Source organism: Sinocyclocheilus rhinocerous, unplaced genomic scaffold (assembly GCF_001515625.1).
Source record: "Sinocyclocheilus rhinocerous isolate Xijiao unplaced genomic scaffold, SAMN03320098_v1.1 scaffold306, whole genome shotgun sequence".
Taxonomy (NCBI): domain Eukaryota; kingdom Metazoa; phylum Chordata; class Actinopteri; order Cypriniformes; family Cyprinidae; genus Sinocyclocheilus; species Sinocyclocheilus rhinocerous.
In genome coordinates this window covers 253,558-275,570 of record NW_015662161.1, presented here as the reverse complement: position 1 = coordinate 275,570, position 22,013 = coordinate 253,558, and the positions used below count along the sequence as shown (strand labels likewise).

The 22,013-nt window shown below is 37.1% G+C and overlaps 2 protein-coding genes across 3 annotated transcripts in view; both read right to left on the bottom strand.

The window, feature by feature from the left end:
- Nucleotides 1-2,626: 2,626 nt before the first annotated feature.
- kdsr (3-ketodihydrosphingosine reductase) lies at nucleotides 2,627-13,211 on the bottom strand. The gene is made up of 10 exons (XM_016537428.1): nucleotides 12,775-13,211; nucleotides 11,237-11,326; nucleotides 9,713-9,769; nucleotides 9,506-9,571; nucleotides 9,271-9,366; nucleotides 7,697-7,888; nucleotides 7,517-7,600; nucleotides 6,856-6,939; nucleotides 6,357-6,458; nucleotides 2,627-4,285 (listed from the first exon to the last, which is right to left on the bottom strand). Exons 1-10 carry the CDS (start codon nucleotides 12,943-12,945, stop codon nucleotides 4,166-4,168), a joined length of 1,062 nt encoding a protein of 353 aa, XP_016392914.1. The 5' UTR covers nucleotides 12,946-13,211; the 3' UTR covers nucleotides 2,627-4,165.
- Nucleotides 13,212-13,584: 373 nt separating this feature from the next.
- Nucleotides 13,585-22,013, bottom strand: part of vps4b (vacuolar protein sorting 4 homolog B) — a 15,962-nt gene continuing 7,533 nt past the window's right edge. For both annotated transcript variants that reach the window (XM_016537414.1, XM_016537415.1), the window contains 9 exons: nucleotides 21,349-21,496; nucleotides 20,585-20,646; nucleotides 20,271-20,390; nucleotides 19,941-20,097; nucleotides 18,181-18,329; nucleotides 17,625-17,706; nucleotides 16,810-17,029; nucleotides 16,546-16,686; nucleotides 13,585-14,894 (listed from right to left, as the gene is read on the bottom strand). In XM_016537414.1, the coding sequence (XP_016392900.1) occupies nucleotides 14,793-14,894; nucleotides 16,546-16,686; nucleotides 16,810-17,029; nucleotides 17,625-17,706; nucleotides 18,181-18,329; nucleotides 19,941-20,097; nucleotides 20,271-20,390; nucleotides 20,585-20,646; nucleotides 21,349-21,496 (1,181 nt within the window). In that variant the 3' untranslated portion in view covers nucleotides 13,585-14,792. The remainder of the gene's footprint in view (nucleotides 14,895-16,545; nucleotides 16,687-16,809; nucleotides 17,030-17,624; nucleotides 17,707-18,180; nucleotides 18,330-19,940; nucleotides 20,098-20,270; nucleotides 20,391-20,584; nucleotides 20,647-21,348; nucleotides 21,497-22,013) is intronic.

Below are 22,013 nucleotides of genomic sequence, written 5' to 3'. Positions count from 1 at the left end.
GTTTATAATTTGTTCAGTGTATATATATATATATATATATATATATACACACACACAATTATTATTATTTTTTGGTTGACACTTTTCTTTCAAATAAAATACATTGGTAATTTAATCTTTACTCGTCTGAAGATTCAAAAAGGTCCGGATGAGCTGAAATGGAAATCAGCATCTGTTCAGGCAGAGCAGAATTTGGTCCTCAGCCTCGCCTTAAAATTAGCATTGGAACTTCTTTGAACAGAGCAAGGCCTTTGATCTTTCAGCACCCCGCGCAGTCGACCCTGCTTTGACTAAAGGTGAACCAACTCAAGCCATAGCCTATGAATTATTGCAGAACAAAATGACTACAACATACATATGACCCCTGCTGGCAGTCCCGGCTTCAGAGACAGAACATTGTGTCTGCAGCATTGCGTTTCAATGCAGGGCTTTAAAAAGGTTCAGGTTTGAGCCCAACTTGCTTTCTCCCTCTGTCAGTTCTGACCAGGTTATTCAGGGCAAAGTTAGGCTTCTGGAGTTGGCTATTTCAGACTGACACCAGTCAGTAAAGTGTTTCAAAGAAGGAATGCAAAGTAAAGGATCAGGTTCAGGCCATAATATTGATGTTACTGACAGAGGTATGCAATGTATTGTACTTTCAGCAACAGTGAACCAGTTTACATGTAGTCCTGTCTTGTTCATCAAAAACGGTAGATCACTAAAAGTTAAATAGGAAAATGTTAGATAGGACACATGTAGTGCATATGTTTTGAGCAAATAATTAACACAAGCTTTCCAGTCTCTTCTGACTGTGATTTTTACAAATTATTATTATTAAAAATTCATTTCTAAATATTTTCAAGCATAAGTAGAAATATTTACATTATTATATATATAAATATTTTCATTTTTTTCCATCACAAGGTTTTCCACCCACATACAGTAACAGGACTTTTACACTATTTTAAAAGAATCTGACACTGAATTACCTTTCAAAAGTTATTTATTTTCATTAAGAAAATAAGACAAAGCAACAACATCCTTTTTTTCTCCCATGGCACGCAAGGTGAAATTTATGCAAGTTTGGCAACAAATGACTAAGGAAAAAAGAAACTCACAAAACATAGAAGCAGAACACATCCAAGTTGGTCTTTCTTTTAAAAGTTACTCAAACTATGCATCTTATTCTCAGAAATATCTCAACTTCAGTCAATAAAAGAGTGAACTATAGCAGACGACTTAAAAAAAAAAACCCGCTAGCGTCCTCTTGTGTGTTTGAATGAATTGTGAGCACAGGCTTGATTTGCATAGCTTTAAGGAGTTCAAAACAATTTCTCTACTGTTAGCTTCTTAACGGCTAAACAAATGACTACGTCCATGTGTTACGGAAGAGGGCACGACCGAATCGTATGTCCGACACATATCGGCACCTAACTTATAGCTACTATGTGCTGGACGACGTGCCTTGAGCCAATATCAAATGAGAACATCGTCGTTTTGACTCATGCATTCTCATTTTCATATTTTGGGTCTTTTTGTAAAAAATATCCATAGCAAATAATGTACAAACAAGCAAAAACAATGTCTTTTTCCAGACTGTAACAAATATACGTAAACCATACACAATCTATGCCATAGTTGGATGTGGAGGTATCAACCCTTATAGCTTTTGTAGTGGTCCGTGTTTGGATCTCTTAAGGCTTCAAAATGGGCCTCCATGACTGTAGTGCCTGACTGCATTGGTCAAGGGTTTCTAGTATACCTGCAAACTCTGGGCTGGCGAAAAAAGGTGACAGGGAATGGAAAAGGGGGATTTTTCTTCTAAAAATGTACTGGATTCAAGTCGTTTTGGAAAATTCGATATAATATTGGAATAGAACTACATGTTGTTTAGGTAGCAACACCTATGTGTATGGTAACCTAAACTCTAAAATGACCATAACGCTATGATTTACACATGTTACAGTTTTGACAAAAACAGCAATGGATAACCACGTTACAAGCTATTAAATACGTTATGGGAAAGCAGTAATACAGCGGTTACCCCTGTACGGCGCTGTGCTTATAATCACTATTAGGCATCAAAAAACAAAGGTGACGAGTTTGCAGGTATGTTCTAGGAAAAACAGAGCAGCATAAAAAAAACATTGTATTGAATGAAAGTGTTACTTCAAGCAAAAATGAAAATTCTGTCATCATTTATTCACACTCATGTCGTTCCAAAACGGTAGGATTTTCTTTTTTCTGTGGAACGGAAAAGAGAAATTTAGCCAAATGTTTACGCTGCTCTTTTCCATAAAATGAAAAAAAAGCACCATTAAAGTAGTTTATACGAATCATGCACACTATATTTGATGTCTTGAAGCCATAAGAAGCCAAAATGTAACTCAATACTCAGAAAACTGTACCTATGCCATAACTCTCAAATCTCATGTACTGCATATTCAAGATCTTTAATTCAAGGGACTTACATTTTTCTGTTTCTCACACAAATCAATCGTGCTTTTTCAGAAGAAATAAAAAATATTGCATCTCATATGGATCACTTTTACACTACTTTTTTGTTTATTTTGGAGCTTTGCAGGCCCCATTCACTTTCACTGTAAGGAAAGGAGCAGCATGAACATTCCACTAAACTTCTCCTTTTGTGTTCTACCGAAAACAGAAAGTCCTATGGGTTTGGAAGAACATGAGGGCGAGTAAATAATAACAGAATGTTAATTTTTGGGTGAACGGTCACTTTAAATGGACTCTTTTCTGTGCATTCAGGCATTCAAGAGATGGACTCCTCATAAACATCCGCTCGCATAACTGTAGGGTGTGATCACATCACATGCTCCCCGTTTGCTTGTGACCGTGAGAAAGGCGAATATTACAACAGCATTAGTAAGTGTCATTTTCTCTCTAGCTATTGTGTTGTCAGTAAGGTACGACTCGCAACAAGGACAAGGGGCAAGTTTGGAAGGCCTAAATCAGAAAACAGTTTATATGCTGGAACCATCCATTTCACGTTACGACAGAGCAGAGCACGAGGAAATTCACTTGACTTGTGGAAGCCATATTGCTTGTTTTGGTGTCCAAATCTGATCAAGCTTCACAACATCTATGGTATTTGAAATGCCTGCGTGAACACTCGATGTACTCACATTTATTCACCTTCAATACTACAGAGTTCTGGGGTTGTGGACATGGAACCATCCGACTATGACTGATTCTAGATCAGCTTTTAACACGAGCTGCTGCACATGTAGGCTTTTGCTCAGGTTACACCTGATCCGTTTGGATCTCCAGCTCCATCTGTTGGCAGAGAGGTGCACTGACTCGAGCCAGCGAGCCTTTAACCACCGCAATGGCTTATCCTGACCCATTTTTCAGTTCAGTGAACTCTTAGAAGCCCCTGAGGTCACCTAAACGCATGCGTACAAGCAGACAAATATACATACACACTCGCACGCACATTTATAAGGTAAACATTTCCTTCAGAAAGCCCCACACAGAGCAAAGACGATAAGGCAGAGTGGCAGACTCAGGCTGTTTCATCCGAAAACGCAGATGTCCTGTGTCCGTACCTTAAAACTATGAAATCTAAAAGCAGGAAGATACAGTGCTTGACTACGAACATCACAGACCAGTCAAAAGAACAGTTCTTCACCTCGCTGTAACATAAGTGAAGTTGTTGTTCTTCACCTATACAGATTTTTTTACAGACCTATACGGCAAATTGTAACATCTCAATATAATCTCAACATCTCTGAAATTAATTCTAGTGTTGAAATGGCATTACGCCAACAAGCTAGAACAAGAACTCAGATAGTATGTGGTTTTGAGAACAACCACAAACTTTCATAAACGAGAGAATGTACTAGAGGCAGTGAGAGCCAAAGAGTAAATCATTTCAATGCATATAAAGTTGTTTGTTTTAAAGAGCTTGAAATACTGATGCAGCATGCACTGGAATGATAGGGGTCCTGAAAGACAATTCATGAAAGATGGACGCCTATTACAGGTCTACTGAAACAAATGAGCAAAAACAGTGTTTTGTCAGGGTGGACCTCTTCTACCCATTTGAACACGTCTGCCGGGCCGGGGCGGTGCAGTGTGTGCTGTGAGGTGTGTGTGTGTGTGTGTGTGTGTGTGTGTGAATGTAGTGGTGCTGATGGAGATGGATGTGGTGGGAATGCTGGTGCTACTCCCTCTTGTCTGCTGCTTTGGACTGTTCTCTCTGGATCATGCAGCGGCGGACGATGCTGTCGAAGCTGCCCAGGTAGAAGAGAGCGATGGTGCGGAACAACCCCATCGTCACAATCTGGACAGAGTGACATAATATGACCATCTGAACACATCACAGAAAAACAACAAAATCTATCTACCTACCTATCTATCCATCCATCCATCCATCCATCCATCTATCTATCTATCCATCCACCTATCTATCTACTTATCCATCCATACATACATGCATACATACATCTATTTATTTATCTATCTATCCACCCATCTATCCATCCATCCATCCACCTATCTATCTATACCTCCATCCTATCTATCTATCTATCTATCTATCTATCCATCCATCTATCTACTTAGATATTCTGTCTATCCATCCATCTATCTATCTATCTATCCTATCTATCCTCTACCTACTTAGATATTCTGTCTATCCATCCATCCATCCATCTATCTATCTATCTATCTATCTATCTATCCATCCATCTACCTACTTAGATATTCTGTCTATCCATCCATCCATCCATCCATCCATCCATCTATCTATCTATCTATCTATCCATCCATCTACCTACTTAGATATTCTGTCTATCCATCTATCTATCTATCTATCTACCTACTTAGATATTCTGTCTATCCATCCATCTATCTATCCTATCTATACCTCCATCCTATCTATCTATATATCTATCTACTTGGATATTCTGTCTATCCATCCATCTATCTATCTACTTAGATATTCTGTCTATTCATCCATCCATCCACCCACCCATCTATCTATCTACTTGGATATTCTGTCTATCCATCCACCTATCTATCTACTTATCCATCCATACATACATGCATACATACATCTATTTATTTATCTATCTATCCACCCATCCATCTATCTATCTATACCTCCATCCTATTGTCTATCCATCCATCTATCTATCTACTTAGATATTCTGTCTATTCATCCATCCATCCATCCACCCACCCATCTATCTATCTACTTGGATATTCTGTCTATCCATCCACCTATCTATCTACTTATCCATCCATACATACATGCATACATACATCTATTTATTTATCTATCTATCCACCCATCCATCTATCTATCTATACCTCCATCCTATCTATCTATCTATCTATCTATTTAGATATTCTATCTATACCTCCATCCATCCTATCTATCTATCTATCTATCCCTCCATCCTATCTATCTATCTATCTATCTATCTGCTTAGATATTCAGTCTATACCTCCATCCTATCTATCTATCTATCCCTCCATCCTATCTATCTATCTATACCTCCATCATATCTATACATCTATCTATCTATCTCTAACCTACCCACAAATCTATCCATCTATCTACTTTTAAAAACAGAACATTTCTTATTGTACATTTCTTATTAGGTTAAAAATTGCACAGAATCCAAACTGTGGGTAGTTGTCATGACATCAAACAGCTGGACTGATTTAGAAACCTCATAATAATTTTGTCAACAAGACATAAAGAATAGAAGAATAGAAGTAATAAAAGCTTTCACACTGTGATACTACAGACACACTGCCACAGACTGAATCTGCAGACTTTCTTCACATATATGGAAAATATGCTGAATGTCACAGAAAGGATTTAAAAATGGTTCTACACTGTTATTGGTAGGTAAATTGTTTTGGCCAAAATGATTTGTAGAGTTCTGCGTACAAAGATTCCTTCTTCACATGCTGATAACATCTGAATCTGTTTTACTTTCAAATCTGCTGTGACTATATCTTCTATTTTTCAAAGGAATTCATAAAAAAGGAGGAGTAAAACAATGCCATTTGGCTGATCTCTCAGGTTTATTCCTCAGATTTTAAAGAGTTTTGAGTCAGTGAAGAGCTGGGCAAAAGTCAAGAGGCTCATTAAAATCTTCAAAGGGAATATCTAAGACTGTGATTGACTCAAATAGCCCTGCGAAAGCTGAATGCAAACATGATGTTACTAAGATACAAAGGCCAAGCAGGATGATGAAAGGCACATGATACAGAAATAATTTACGTGAAAAGGGAGGAGTCATCCATTTCCATCTCCTAAGGTATTGTCAGCGAGTCAAATATGATGACACTGTTGCACTAGACTCAGACTCTCAGTGTTTTGTGATAATGGGCCGTACCTGCTGCAGCCCCTCAGTGATGGAGGTAACAGGTGACATCCCACAGGTCAGCGCTGACAGCATGTAGCCATCGGGTCCAAATGAGCTGGTGAAATTTCCCTGCTGTGAGTGAACAGAAACAACAATAGTTATTACAGTATTATACTTTATATTATATAATGTTATATAAAAATATAATTAGTACTGTGATTTAGGCTTAATATCAAACTGAATTAGAAAAAAAATCAAATGTGATTTATTAAATCAACAGATTTAATTGAAGGAGCAGAAGGTTATCAAAATTGACTAGTGTGTTAAAGATATAGTTCACCCAAAATTAAAATATTTTGAAGACCACTGACAAAAAACCTTGATTTTTTTCTCAAAATAACTTCTTTTGTGTTCCACATGCAGAAGAAATGAAGTCATGCAAGTCTGGACTGACACAAGTGTGAGAAAATGATCAGAATTCAACTATTGTTGGATGGGTAGTTGACTATCTTGACCAATCCCTACTTACCACTGCATCCTTCACCACAATTTTTGCTACTTGCTCAGGCTGACAGACTCCAGATGTTTCTGAAATTAACTTGGTCTCCAGAGGCTGCCAAATAGAGAGTCAAAACCAGAAGAATAAAACACATAGGCAGGGCGAAAAAAAAAAAAGGGTCACACTTTAGTTTGGGGAGCAATTCTCACTATTAACTAACTATTAACTATGACTTTTGCCTCAAACTTCTAAATTACTGCTTATTAATAGTTAGTAAGGTATTTGTTAAGTTTAGGTATGGGGTAGAGATTAAAGGATCTAAAATATGCTCACGCAGAATATGGCATTAATATGTGCTTTATAAATACTAATAAACAGCCAGTATTCTAGGAATATGCATGTTAATAAGCAACTAGTTAAGAGTGAGCATTGGTCCTTAAAATAAAGTGTTAGCAAAATGTTTTATCCAGCATTGCTTTTTGCAGAGACAAAAAGCCACCCAATATTAGCACTCCATATATTTGTAAAATTCAAAAAGAAAGATCCAACTATTTAACAGAGCACAGACCCGCATTATTAGAAATCCTTCACTTTTAAATATTCTATTAATATTAATGTTCTATTCTAATATTCCAGGTATTTAATATTCAGAGACTAATTTTAGTAAGGAAAAAAATATCTATTATCTCACCTTAGTCTTACTCTCTTCCGCAAAACCTGGAGTGTCAGTGTCTGGAGGATACGCCACAGTTACATAGATATTATAGGGCTTCATCTAGGAAAGATCAGGACGAGAGACTAAATTAAAATCAAAGTTTCAACGGACTGTAATGTGGTAGATACTGAGCGAGCATATCGCATACACACACACCTCCATCTGTAAGGCCTCAGCCAGACCACGCAGGGCGAATTTGGACGGTGAGTAAGCCGTGTAGCCAAAAAGGCCGATCTGCCCTGCCTGTGACGACACAAACATGATGCGGCCCATCCGCCTTTCCTTCATAGTGGTGACCACTGCCCGGGTGGGGTAAACGCTGCCCAGATAGTTCACCTCCATCAGTTTCTGTTTAAAGAGAGCACACACTTCACCTCAGGAACAGATTTCTCACCATTATAATGCTAGAGGAATTGTTAGGGTATTTGGAGTCGTTTCTAGAGCAGTGGTTCTCGCTTTCCTACACAGTTTAGCTCCAACCTTGATCAAACTCACCAGCCTGTAACTTGTAATCTAGTAAAAAACTAGTAATCCTGAAGTCCAAAATTGCTCAATTATTCATTCATTTACTCATTCACTAATTCTTATATAGTGTATGACAGTTGAGTGCACTGAACTGGAGCTGGAGCAGAAACAGCTTCATCACTTATGTCTAGGGGTTAAACGGATCGTAGTTGATCCGTGATCCGTACGGACCAAGCCCCACGGTTCGGCACGCATGTGATCCGCGGATTAATTGCAAAATTTAACCATAATAGAGTATAAGTTTATCATTTGTTCGTATTTACACAAGCAAGCGAATTTTAAATAATTCCAGAGAGAAAAGGCGAAAGGGAACTCGATTCGTTACTCGCGCGCTGTTCTCTACGCGCACAGCCGCACACATGCGTTTCAGACGGCGCGCGAACACGAATGTGATCCGAACCGTGAGATTTGTGATCCGTTGAACCACTACTTATGTCATTTTATCATACATGTATTTCTTAAAAATAACAACTATAACAAACTTATTTTGTAATTATACATACCTCTATGCCAGCTTTGTGGTTTTGTCTATGGTACAATACAATAAATACTATTTTGGTTTGTAATGCTTAATTTGTGTTCATAATCATTCAATGAATAATTAAATACTGCCAACAAACGATTATTAGTGTACATCAGTGTACATGTATTTATTATTTTTAGTGTCTCCCCGAGCAGCATTTTTTCTCTCAGATAAAAGATGTCATGGACACATAGCACCCTAAGCGACTGCTATGAATGTGTTAAAATGAATATGCTACATACAGGTGAATAATGAATACTTTTAAACTATCCACCACTGTTCAATATGTGCTCTGCTCTTTAAAAGCTGCATCGCTTGTTTCCGCTCTCTAGCGCACTCTCTCTTCCAGCTTGTCAGTCCTATCTGCGGTGGAGTTTTGGAAATAGTGCTTCAGAAATCAGAATGCATTGTGGGTATAAACAAGCGAATGATTGCAGGGAATTAAGTTGTTCACTCAGATTTCAGACACAAAAAGGCCGACACCTGATACAGTGCACTATATATGGAGCGGGTTTGGACGAAACACTTGATTATCTTATTTAACTGGGTTTGATTAGGGTTAACTTAGGAGCTAAACTCTGCAGGAAAGTGGTTCTTGAGGGCCAGAGGGTGTTGCAAGGTGGTTTCTTACTAGCATAATCTGAAAATGCCCACCTGAGTGTCTATGATATGCTGCTCTTACCTTAAAGCGGTCGACTTCCACTTCCTCAAATTTCCCAGATATAGACGTCCCAGCACAATTCACCAGCATGTCCACAGGACCCAGCTTCTCTTGAGCCTGTGTAGCAAACACAACACAACAGTCAGCAGCCTCATCGCAAACCATCCGAAGAAAACATAAATAGCAGTTAATGTTTCAAAACAATGACCAGAATAAATGCTGACCATATGATTCTTATGAAACGGAATAAACATACTTGTTTTATGACGCTCTCCACCTGGTTGTAGTCTTTCGACACATCAACAGAAATGCAAAGCACCACCTAGAGGTGATCATAACAATAATCATACGTGGTAAGCCCATTTAAGATTTCTGAGTTGATTTTGAGTGCAATAGCCAAAAATATAGCCAAGAATACATACTTACATTTAAAGATATATAAACATACCAAAGAAATACATACTTGCTTATCATTTATGGCACATTTCTCCACTTCTTTCTTGGCTTGAACCAGTTTGTGCTGTAGAAAAAGATGTACACCCACAAATATTTAATAACTTCCAATGACAGCAATAATTATGATGTCTACTAACAATCAAAAGTTTGGGCTCAGCACTTTTTTTCTAAAAGAAATTAATAGCAAGGATGCATTATACTGATCAAAAGTGACAAAGACATGTATAAATGTTCCAAATCAAGATAATCGCTGTCTGTTTAACTTTCTTTTCGTCAAAAAAATCCTCATATTAGAATGATTTCTGAAGGATCCTGAAGACTGGAGTAATGATGCTGAAAATTCAGCTTTGCATCACAGGAATAAATTGCATTAGAAAATATATTACAATAGAAAACTTTAACGATAAATGTATAATAGTATTTCACAATATTGCTGTTCTTACTGTATTTTTGTTCAAATAAATGCAGCCTTGTTGAGCATAAGAGATTCTTGACCACAAACTTTTGACGCTAGTGTATAGAGCGAGTGACAGATGATATCCAGTAGGGGTGCAACGGTTCTCGGAAAAAAAAATCGAACCGTACCATTCTCCACACAGGGTTCGGCATACACTAGGACCGCGGTTCAACTTAAATCTGACAATGCATCTGTAATATGGTTTGTTAGAGTTCGGCTAATGCATGTTTCTGTTGATGGATACAAATTCTGGCTTCCCAATACATTACAACAAGAGTGATGAGAGAGAAACAAAAAAACAATACGTGGACAAACCAGTCACTCTTTAATCAATGCGAGTGCTTTATGCTGGAATAACTGTCATTTATGCCATCATCACGTGTTGATAACGCAGGTGAGACCTGAACAGCACACGTTGCTATCTGTGTTTAAACTAAACTCATTTAAGCCTTGCCAGTTTAAATATTAAAGAGCCAGAAGATGTGAACTCGCACGCGCAGTGAGAAGATCAGAACAACTCAGAACGCGCGCAAATATTAAGCTCTCTGTGAAGTATTGTGTTTGAATGGACAAATTCACACAAAAATTATGTCAAAATGCCCGTCTTGGTGAGTATACTAGCAGACATAGTCGGCTGAACATACAGTATCAGTGCGTTCTCTTAAAGTGACAGCACTTTCTTAATGTTACTCAGACAGCAACAACACGGACATCTCTCACTGATGAATAACTTTTGTAACTTTAATAAGGATTAATCTTTAATTTATACAGTCAAATATGCAGTTATTTTACATTTGATTTATTCAATTTCTGTACCTAAAAACTATGTTAGACCTACCTAAAAAAACTAAAAAGCACTGTTTATTTTATTTGTATCTTTTTTCACTGTTTATTTATTTGTGCTGTTGCTTGTAGTTAGATTATTTGTTCTTATTTTCTTTATTTTTATTTGACAATATAGTTTTTTCCCTAAACATAGCACATACCGAACCTACTAAAACCGCGATACAAACCGAACCGTGAGTAAGTTGAACCGTTGCACCCCTAACATCCATTGACATGCATGTTACAGACCTCATCTCGTGCCACCAGAGTGATGAAGGCACCATGTTTGTAGCATTCCATGGCAATACACTTCCCAATCCCACTGCTGCCTCCGGTCACCTGATGATGGACACGCCATTCAGAGCAGATTTATTACAAACCAAGCAAGTCATGGTTCATTATATTTTACTAAAATATGCAAACAGCACTAAGAGACGGAGTACAAACAAATTCACCAAACAAGCAATTATCTACACTGCAGGTGCCACTGAATGTGCATCTGTTCTCATCCAGTAGATATAGAGTGCAACAGTTAGGTAGCAGATCTAAAAATCCTGTTCATATTCTCCATAAATGGATTTTTAACAATAATGCATAAGACTGATGGGGTTTGAGTCATGACTTAACCCTATGAAGCCTACTGAATCTCTAAGGCCTGTAAATTATCAACATGATCAATACTTACCTGTTGTACACAATGTACTTGCATGCCTTCTTTCGCCCAATTGATAGTTTATAGTTTTTTCACCACCTTTACTGATTAGAATTTCAGTAATTTCATCTTAACGTTTTGGCCATAAAAATATCAGCAACTGCACCTAATTGCATATGTTTGCTCAGTTTGAATAAAATGTTTTTTTTTGTTTTTGTTTTTTTCGCAACATGAGCACTTTTTTTTGTCTAAAGTTTCAATAAAGAGTTCAAATCAAAATAAAATTATTTGTCAATAAAAAGTTATATTTTCTGGTAATATATTAGGTTTTACAGGGTTAAAACTGATCAATAATAAAAAAAATTAACATGCATATATGGACGACAACAAATGGAACAAATAGAATCATGGCTTTTCATTCTGTGTGCTGCCTGTGAAAATGTATGAATGCTCTATCTATGTGAATTCATTCTGATGTTTCTATGAATACAATCAACTGCATAAAGCATGAATACATGAAAATAGGCATTTTATGAACAACGCTTTGCAAAATATCCCATGAAATCATCACAGATAAACATTGCCTATTTCTAGCTCAACATGATGTTCATTTACAACTAGATAAGTCTGAGCTCTTGATAAACTATGAACCCAAGCAAATGCACAAACATGCAGTTGCCGCTTGAAAAGGTCCATTGCCCTGGAACAGATGGTTGCATAACCAGTACAATTACACTTATTTGGCCTCCAGTGAAATATGACCTTTATTAACATGAATATTAGTTAATTTGATGTGCATTTGCAATCTGAAGCAATAACAGTTTCAGCAACTGATCAAGTCAAATGCACATCTGCACTGCTGCATGCGTTACATAATGAATAATTATCAGTGATGATCACAGCATCATTAGGTTTATGCTTGTCTACTATCAATTCATATAATCACTCTACGAATAAGCACCAACACTGACAGTTAATGCAATTAAATTATTAGGCTTTTTCGATAGATGGACTACAGGACCTATTGACAATAACCTTATAGCATTCGTTTCTTGTTAGCTTAGCTGCTTCTGATGTTATGAGGTCTGTGTGCAGTTATTTCTAACAGATTTAAATAACAGTTACATGAACTTACCACCACATGGGCCCCGTTCAGTTTGAGCGGGTTGGGGCTTATTAACGGGGATATCATGTACAGCAGCAGCACAAAGGCCACGATGAAAGCAGCCACTACCAGGAGCATAACGAACGGCAGAAGCAGCCACCAGGAGTTAAAGGAGAACCAGTGTGAGAGCGCGGAGGACATGGGTCAACCTGATGCTGCTGACGTTAGCTCACAAGCTAAATGTCCAATTCCAGACACTCCCCCGTCTCGCGGACAGAAGATAACAGGCCTTCGAACGAGCCGTTTATGCTCTGTTGTTATCTAGTGATGTGTTAGAGGCTTGAGCTGTAGATTAAATACTAAATTCAAGCCGTGAGACTGCAAAAGCTCACTCTTTCCGTTCACTACTTGAACCAAAACAGAGAATCTATGCACTTTAAACGGGATGCTGGCTGCGTTTGAGCGGTGGAATTATGGGAGTTGTAGTTTTTTTTAAACCTCCGCTTACCGCGTCAGAATGCGACTTTTATAGAAAACGGACTACAAGTTCCAAAGTTCAACATTCTTTCCAGAGCAGGAAGACTGTTAAAACTGTCACTTTCTTAATTCATGTTGAGGAGCGTTGAAATGGTATTTTCTTTTTCCATCTTCGCCACTGACGAACATAAGCCCTTTATCCAAAAACACCGCCCACAATGGCATGTCCGTCAACCCGCTATCAAAAATATAAATAAATAAAAAATACAGCACCGACAGATTGACAGGGAATGAGCGTTTTAGGAGTTTATGTGAAAACATTAGCATTAAAGGAACAAATAAGTCAGGTTAGTTTCATTTCAACCTTTATTTACATGTGAATATTAAAATGAACAAGATCAACCACTTTTAAACAGTCTGCAAACTGTCTGTTTAACAAGACTTATCCTTAAAACAAACCAAATACATCTACATTCTAATAGTACAATGTCTTATAGGTTTTTAAATGGCAAACCAAACACCCTATAAGTGCATAGGAGCTGTATACAGATTGATATATATGTTTGTAAAGTTTTAAATGAAATGTGCAAATATCATCCAATCATTCCCAAACCTTCTGCCTATAAAAACAGTTATATAGCCATCAATAAGCATCATTTGTGCATCTATGTGTACGCAGATCGAGAGAGACAGACAGGAGGAAAATGCAAAGAAGGCACGTTGTGTGCTGAGCCTCAGCAAGTGAATTTACAACGAACGTCCAACATTGGCCCCTCAACATATAATGCAACTCATATCTCAGTGAAGGAAGAGCACATTTTACAGTAATATACTGGAAGTAATGATGTACATGGAGATAAAACCATATGTAGTATATGTAAAGAGTGCCTGAATTGTTAAATGCGGATCTTTAAGTGTTAAATCAAATCCCGATGCACAGATTCAAACCATGACTTTCTCAAACGAGAAGGAAAACACAGCTCCGGAAAGACAGATCTCACTACCCTTGTGAACGAAGTCTACACCTGCACCCAAAGAGGTCTTTGCAACAACAGACAAGAAGCTATTTAAATGGTTCTTCTCCTACAAAACAAAGCACAGCCAACAAAAACATTTTAAAACGGAGCTGGAAAGTCTTCATGTGTCGTCAGAGCTTATCTATTGTCCATTCAGATTTATGTGACTGTAAACAAAACTGACATTAGTATTAGTTTAGGAACAAATTATAATTGCTAATTGTTTTACAGCACATCTGTTGTAGCTCCTGCTGACTGTGTTATTCATAGAAAGCACAGATAATTATGATTGAGACACAAGGATGATGCATGATGGTCACAAGGTACTGATGGCAGCCTTGCAGGCAGAGCAGCTATTAACATGTGAAGAAAAACTGAGGTGGGCTTGAAGAGATACACATTTCAAATGACATCTAGCCTTTAGCCTGAGCTGAGGGGGCTCGTCGGTCAGAGGAAGAGCATGGGTACGAAAGGAAGAGAGGGGCGTGTGAAGGGCAAGAGAGAAGACGTGACAATCACAATCTGTTTGCTTTGGTTTCGGGAGACCGGCTCTGTTCAGCCCTCCTGTCCAAAGTCCTCGGTGAACTTTTTCAGCTTCTCCAGATCCTGCTCGTTGACGGTGGGCTTTGTGTTGGCGAGGGACCTCAGCATGTCCGACTGCGGGTGTGAGCAGAGCATGATAAGGAATTGATAAAAGTACCATAACAGTTTTGCAGTTCAACAGGTTTTTAATAAAAATAAAATAATAAAAATATTGGGCGTCCCGAGTTCGAGTCTCAGCTCGTGGAACTTTCCCGATCCCACCCCTACTCTCTCTCTCCCACTTTGCTGTCAACTAACTGTACTCTCAAAATAAAGGCAAGAAACACCAAAATAATAATAATAAAATTAAATATAATAAAAACTAGGGTTGCAAAGGGTTGGAAAATTTCTGGTAAATTTCCGGAAACTTTCCAAAAATCCCTGGAATATTCCAAAAAATCCTGGAAAGTTTCCAACATTTCTGGAATATTTCCAAAATTTACTGGAAATTTTCCACCTTTTTGCAACCCTAATAAAAACTATATTCACCGTTTCCTATTTTGATATTAAATGTTAAAGGGTTAGTTCACCCAAAAATGAATAATCTGTGTAAAACTTTTAACTTTATAAATTTTTCTGTATTGCTTTATTGCATTTAAATGTTCAGTTATTTTTGTTATAAGAAAAAAGTTATTAAACCTGTTATACTGTATTATGACAGCACTTTTTTTTAAACTAAATTTCAATATCGTGATAATACCGTATACCGTGATAAAAGCATTAGCAATTAATCGCAACATGAGAATTTGATACCAACATATCCCTACTCGGGGGTGAGTAAAACAGCCTAATTTTCATTTTTGGGTGAACTAACCCTTTAATTTATCTTTTTTTTTATTTTTTACTTTTTTTAATAAATACTAATTGCATTAATATTTCTTTTGAAACACTAAAAAATTATATTATTCTATAAAATTATTATTATTATTATTCTACTCAGCTGAACCATTCAAACATGCTGCAAAATAGCCAAAATACACACAGATATAATGTTAAAAAGTTTGGGCTCAGTAAATAAACTTTTTTTTTTTAAAAACTTGTTATTATTTACCAAGGCTGCAATTATTTGATCAAAAAACAACAAAGAGAGTAATATTGTAAAATAATATTACAATTTAAAATAACTGTTCTCGATTTACACACACATACATATATATATATATATATATATATATATACTGTATATATTAAAGTAATTTATTCCTGTGCAAAAAGCTGAATTTTCAGCATCATTACTCCAGTCTTCAGTGTCACATGATCCTTCAGAAATCATTCTAATATGCTGATTTATTACCAATGTTGGAAAAAGTTAATAGTTTTTGGGGAAACAGTGATGCATTTTTTTCAGGATTCTTTGATGAATAGAAAGTTTAAAAGAACAGCATTTATTTGAAATGGAAATCTTTTCCAACATTATGAAATTCTTTACAGTCACTTTATCAATTTAATGAATCCTTGCTGAATATTCATTTCTTTAAAAATATTATTGACCTTAAAATTTTGAACAGTAGTGTATTTATGCATTTAAAGGGTGTGTAAATAAAGCAGATAGAACATATTTCAAATTTTTCACATAATATAGAGTCACTTTCAACAGAGCTTTTGCACTCAGGAAGACAAAAATAGCTTGACACTGGGACACAGCATCATTTTTTCTTATGAACAATAGTCACATACTGTATTAAGCACAATTAGTGTATACTGATGGTGTAAAAAATATGCTCACCATGGAAACAATTGGCTCCAAAAGTTTCTCTCCAGGGACTTCCATCCATGTCATTTCAGTACCCTGTGGATCACCTGGGGAGCAAGGGGTTAAGAGGTCATCGACTATGACATTCGGGTCACTCCTTGATGGTCCTCGTACCTAATGAAAAAAAAGATAATGGTTACGATTAGAATGGGGAGTAATTCATTTAAGACTCATTTCACGTTTGCTCCGTTTCGGTTTCTTAAAGTGTTGATGTAATCCGTGTCATTGAGGACTCACCCGTTTGAAGTGAGTGGCGGACTGAACCTTCCTGACGGGCTGCATGAGGGCGTCTCTGACGATGATGCTGATGTCAGCACCAGAGTAACCGTTCGTCTTCTTGCCCAGAGTCATGAAGTCTGATTCGGTGAGACTGTTAGGCGTGCTGCCCAGATTCAGCTTGAACATGAATCCGCGAGCGTGCTCTTCTGGCAGAGGAATGTAGATGCGTTTCTCAAATCTAAACACAACACAGAAGATAAACAATGAACATATACTCTTACAGTTAAAGAGTGATAGGTACACACACACACACTCATTCTTTGTTACCATTTTTCACATATTACAACAACAGTCAGACAATCCAGTCAAAATTTATGAAATAACACAAATGGAGGCATGGGAATCATATTCTTCTAGTCGCCCTTTGTGTAGGTCACAGGTGCATAGACTACTGTTCAAGAGTTTGGGGTTGGGACGATTTTTATTAAATGTTTTTCAAAGCAATCTCTTACGCTCAACAAGGCTACATGAAAAATACAGTAAAAGCAGTAATATATACACATACATATATATACACACATAAATTGTATAGACCTGTAGATCTTTCATAATAACATTTCACGTGATTCATAGTGATTCGTGCTCTCTGGCTCATACTGAACTACACGAGTTGAATAACCTGTTCTAGCTGATGTCACTCAGTGATGTCATTCAATCATGATGTATCACACTGACAATGAGATCATCTTTAACTGACAGACACTGATAATCACTCCTCTCTGACGCTTCTCTTTCGGTTTTCCCTGTAGTAATTCATGAAAACAAATTATTACCGTCTTCTGATGGCAGAATCCAACGTCCAGGGGATGTTTGTGGCTCCCAGCACCAGAATCCCTTCGTTGTCATTACCAACACCTATAATGAATTTTTATTAGATAATGTAATTAGATATTAATGGTTCATTAAAACTAACAAATACCAACATGATGTATGTGAATTTTTTCAGAATCACAGTAATATGATTTCTGCATTTCAGTAATGAGAATTTGGGGGTGGAAATGTGCTAAATAGTCAACTAAATAATCTCATTATGCAAAAATGAAATGCTCTTCATTCATTAATTTGTTAATTCTTTGAGGTAAAACAAATAGATTCAACCAATACAATTCTATCTAAAAAAACCCTGATGCAATTTAGACAAAAATGAAACAGATTTTGATTAAAAGATTTTGCATCACTGCTGGTTTGGAATGCATTTCAGACAAACACAGTGTAGTCAATAACCCATAATTTTAGTTTCTATAAGGTGTGTTTAATTAGGTTTGGAGCTAAACTCCATCCAGGATCAGGGTTTGACACAGACGGTCGTAACACGTATAAAAGGCTCACCTTGCATCTGAACCAGAAACTCGGTCTTGATTCTGCGAGCTGCTTCACTTTCATTCTCACTCCTGGAGCCGCAGAGTGAATCAACCTCATCGATGAAGATAATAGAGGGCTTGTGCTCTCGAGCCAAAGTGAACAAATTCTTCACCAGCCTGAGGGATGAAAGGAACCGTTTAGACATCGCAGGGCATCTTTTACCCATTTCATCAGATGGCAAGCAACTTTAACCAATCAAAACTCTAGACCTCACTCTGGTTCATTTTTTAATAAAAGGTAGAGAATCTGGAAGTGTGGCCATGAAAACTAATAATTACAAATCCAAAATGAATTAAATGTTTTAATAAGCTTTTTGGCATTCATTCATATGTCAGTTGGTGAGTCAAGGTTGCTTGATATGAAATACTGTTCAGCAATCCCATAAAAAAGCTGCAATTAAATAGGTCTGGAAATATAAAGTTGACATTAAAGGGATAGTTCACCCAAAAATGAAAATTCTGTCATCATTTACTCACCCTCATGTCGTTCCAAACCTGAATGAGTTGCTTTCTTATGTTGAACATAAAAGAAGATATTTTGAAGATTGCTGGTAATCAAACAGTTGGTGGTTGCCATTGACACCAACTGTTTGATTACCAGCAATCTTCAAAATATCTTCTTTTATGTTCAACATAAAAAAGCAACTCTTGTGCACATGCGTGTTCTACATCAGCAGCACCACACGTATGCGTCAATAATGGCAGAGGACTGTCCCGGGAGAGAGGAAAAAAGCAACTCATACAGGTTTGGAACGACATGAGGGTGAGTAAATTATGATAGAATTTTCATTTTTGGGTGAACTATCCCTTTAAGTTGACTTGCATTCTATGTAAATGAAATGACAAATCACTGTCACTTTAAATGGATAGTTAATGCAAAAATGAAAATTCTGTCATTACTTACTCACCCTCTACTTGTTCCAAATCTGTATGAATTTCTTTTGACCACATATGAAGATATTTAGAAGAATATGTGTAACCAAATAATTGATGGTCCCCACTGACTTCCAAAATAAGGAAGAAAAAAATACTATGGAAGTCAATGCCTACCAGCAATTGTTTGGTTACCAACGTTCTTTAAAATATCTTCTTTTGTGTTGAGAAACTCAGGTTTGGAACAAGTGAAGGGTGAGTAAATGATGACAGAAATTTCATTTTTGCATGAACTACCCCTTTAAATGTCAACCAGAGCATGACGCAACCTGCAAAAAAAAAAACGAATCTGAAAGCTCCTGTATATAATGATTTGCACAAAAACCACAGCTGCCAGTGCACACGCCAATGCAGTTTCTGCATTGCTGCACAATATCTCCATTATTTTGTACAGCATATGCTTTGTAAATAAACAGAAATATGAACAGCTAATTTAACATTTATGATTATGAGTTTCTGAATCAACATTTACCCCCATCCCTATGCTACAGTATTGTTTACTGATTGTGGCCTGTTGATTTAGAAATGCCTGTACTTTTTTTACCTTCCATAGCAAATTTTAACAAAACATATTTCGTTAAACATAATTCATATGTTCACTTTGTTGATTGCCAAAAATGTGTTGTACTGATGCCAAAATGTTTTTGTTTGAACATTGTGCTTATCTGCTGAAATTAAAATCTGAGAAAAATACAAAAGTAAAAGGAGCAAAGAGTAAGCAAGAAAGACACTGGAAAGAAACTTAAACTGCTAAAACAGGTAAAGGTAACCGGCAGCATTCCTCACAAGACTCACTTTTCACTCTCTCCCAGCCACTTGGATACCAGGTCTGAGGAGGAGATAGAAAAGAAGGTGGAATTGTTGGCTTCTGTCGCTACCGCTTTAGCCAGGTAAGATTTGCCTGTTCCAGGAGGCCCGAACAGAAGGATGCCCCTCCAGGGAGTTCTTTTACCTGAGACAGAAACTATTTGCATTATTAGAGGTCTTCTTTCAACAGTTTCTTTTTACAGGGTAATGGTTCAGTTGCAGTTTTGATATTTCCATACTGGCACTGCTGATCACTGAATACTCAAGAGCGTTATACGAAAGCAGTGCCCATTGGTTGATACCGATATAGCCACTTGCCTGTGAAGAGATGTGGGAATTTGATTGGCAGAATGACAGCTTCTTTCAAAGCCTCTTTGGCCCCTTCCAACCCGGCAACATCATTCCATTTAATGTTTGGCTTCTCCATGACAATGGCTCCTGTGATAATAGATCAGTCAATCAGATTCAGCTGAGATTTCTTGGGATTAAAACTAAAAAAACATCAAACGTGTGACCAAAACGGTACTGTTTTTCTTAGCATTACTTTAGACTACGAGTAATAAAACATACTAAAAAATTTAACTAAATTGATAAAAAATTAGAAGACAGTGTCTGGATGGGGAATCACTAACCTGAGAGTTGATTCTGAAATTTCTTTTTCTCTGGATCTTCTCCTTCTCCATCACTTTCATTCCTATGGTTAAAAATACATTTTTTTTCAACAAACTTTTATTCAGCAAGGTTGCATTCAATTGGTCAAATGTGACAGTAAATGCATATATAACGAAACAAAATACTTATTTCAAATTATGGCTTTCTTTTAAAGTCAAAGAAACCTGAAATTAAATGTATGACTGAAACTGTTTTCAACATTGCTAACAATCAGAAATGTTTCTTGAGCAGTAAATCATCGTATTAGAATGATTTCTGAAGGAAGACTGCAGTAATGATGCTGAAAATTCAGCTGCGCATCACAGGAATAAATGACATTTTAAAAGGAAATATTTTAAATTGTAATATTCTTTCACAATATTACTGTTTTGCTGTAAAAATCTAACCAACCCTAAACTAATGATTGGTTATATAAATAGCACAACAGCAAAGGGGGAAGTTCACAGTCTCAGTTGCTAACACGTTTTTGCATAGACATGAGAGCACATGCTAGCAGTTAGGAATATGCATTTTCAAATATGGGCTATCAGAATGATCAAGTCCTGTGTATTATTAGTGTCCATCAGAGCCAGATTAGATTTAGTTTTAAGCGGTACTGTGTTCAAAAACAACTAGCAATTAATTCATTTTGATGTTTTGATTCACAGAAATCAAGCACACGTTTCAAATGAATGTATGTGTATGTTTGTATTTATCCAACTAACTACTAATCACCAGCACCCACCCTTTGTCACTGGACTGAGACTCCTTCACTGGTTTCGCTGGGGCTTTCTCTTTCTTCTTCAAGTATTCTTTCAGCTTCTCAGCCCGGTCTAGATATTCGGCACATTTGGCCCGAATGCTTTGTTTGGCCTTATCACCCTGTGCTTCATCTTTACAAAAAAGACATAGTTAAATGTATAGAGGCGACTGAAAGCTGCCACTCTTGTGTCAAATACTGCAGTGCCTTCTCATTAACATACTGATAAATTACCACTCTAATTAGAACATATGTAACGCTACAGCAATATATATATAAACATTTAGCAAACTACAAACAAATAGTAAAATAGAAATCATATGCTTAAAGGTCCCATGAAATGCTTAGAAACACGCAGTGTTACTCTATGTGTTGACGTCATTTTAACTGAAACAGGAAGACAGGGCAGGACATATCAAGCAGCCCCGCCCCTTTTTAAAATAGCCAATAGCGTTCGTTTATATCACAGCTTGGGCTAGAGACGTTCAGAGCCGTTAAGCTCCGTGAAGCCGCATTTGACAGGGTATGCCAGCCACAATCTCATCCATATTGCTATAAAATATAGCATTCTGTGTAGAATTCAAATAGCTCCGATACATTTTGTGGTCTGCGCCGACTCGCGCATGTGATCCGCTCCGTGCTATCGTGTC

Excerpts from the sequence above, each read along its gene's own strand:
- kdsr (XM_016537428.1), bottom strand. The coding sequence starts at position 12,945 with ATGTCCTCCGCGCTCTCACACTGGTTCTCCTTTAACTCCTGGTGGCTG. Across the intron at positions 9,367-9,505 it reads TGGAGAGCGTCATAAAACAA|GCTCAAGAGAAGCTGGGTCC; the intron begins GTATGTTTATTC and ends TTTGCTACACAG. Across the intron at positions 7,889-9,270 it reads TGGAAGTCGACCGCTTTAAG|AAACTGATGGAGGTGAACTA; the intron begins GTAAGAGCAGCA and ends CTCTTTAAACAG.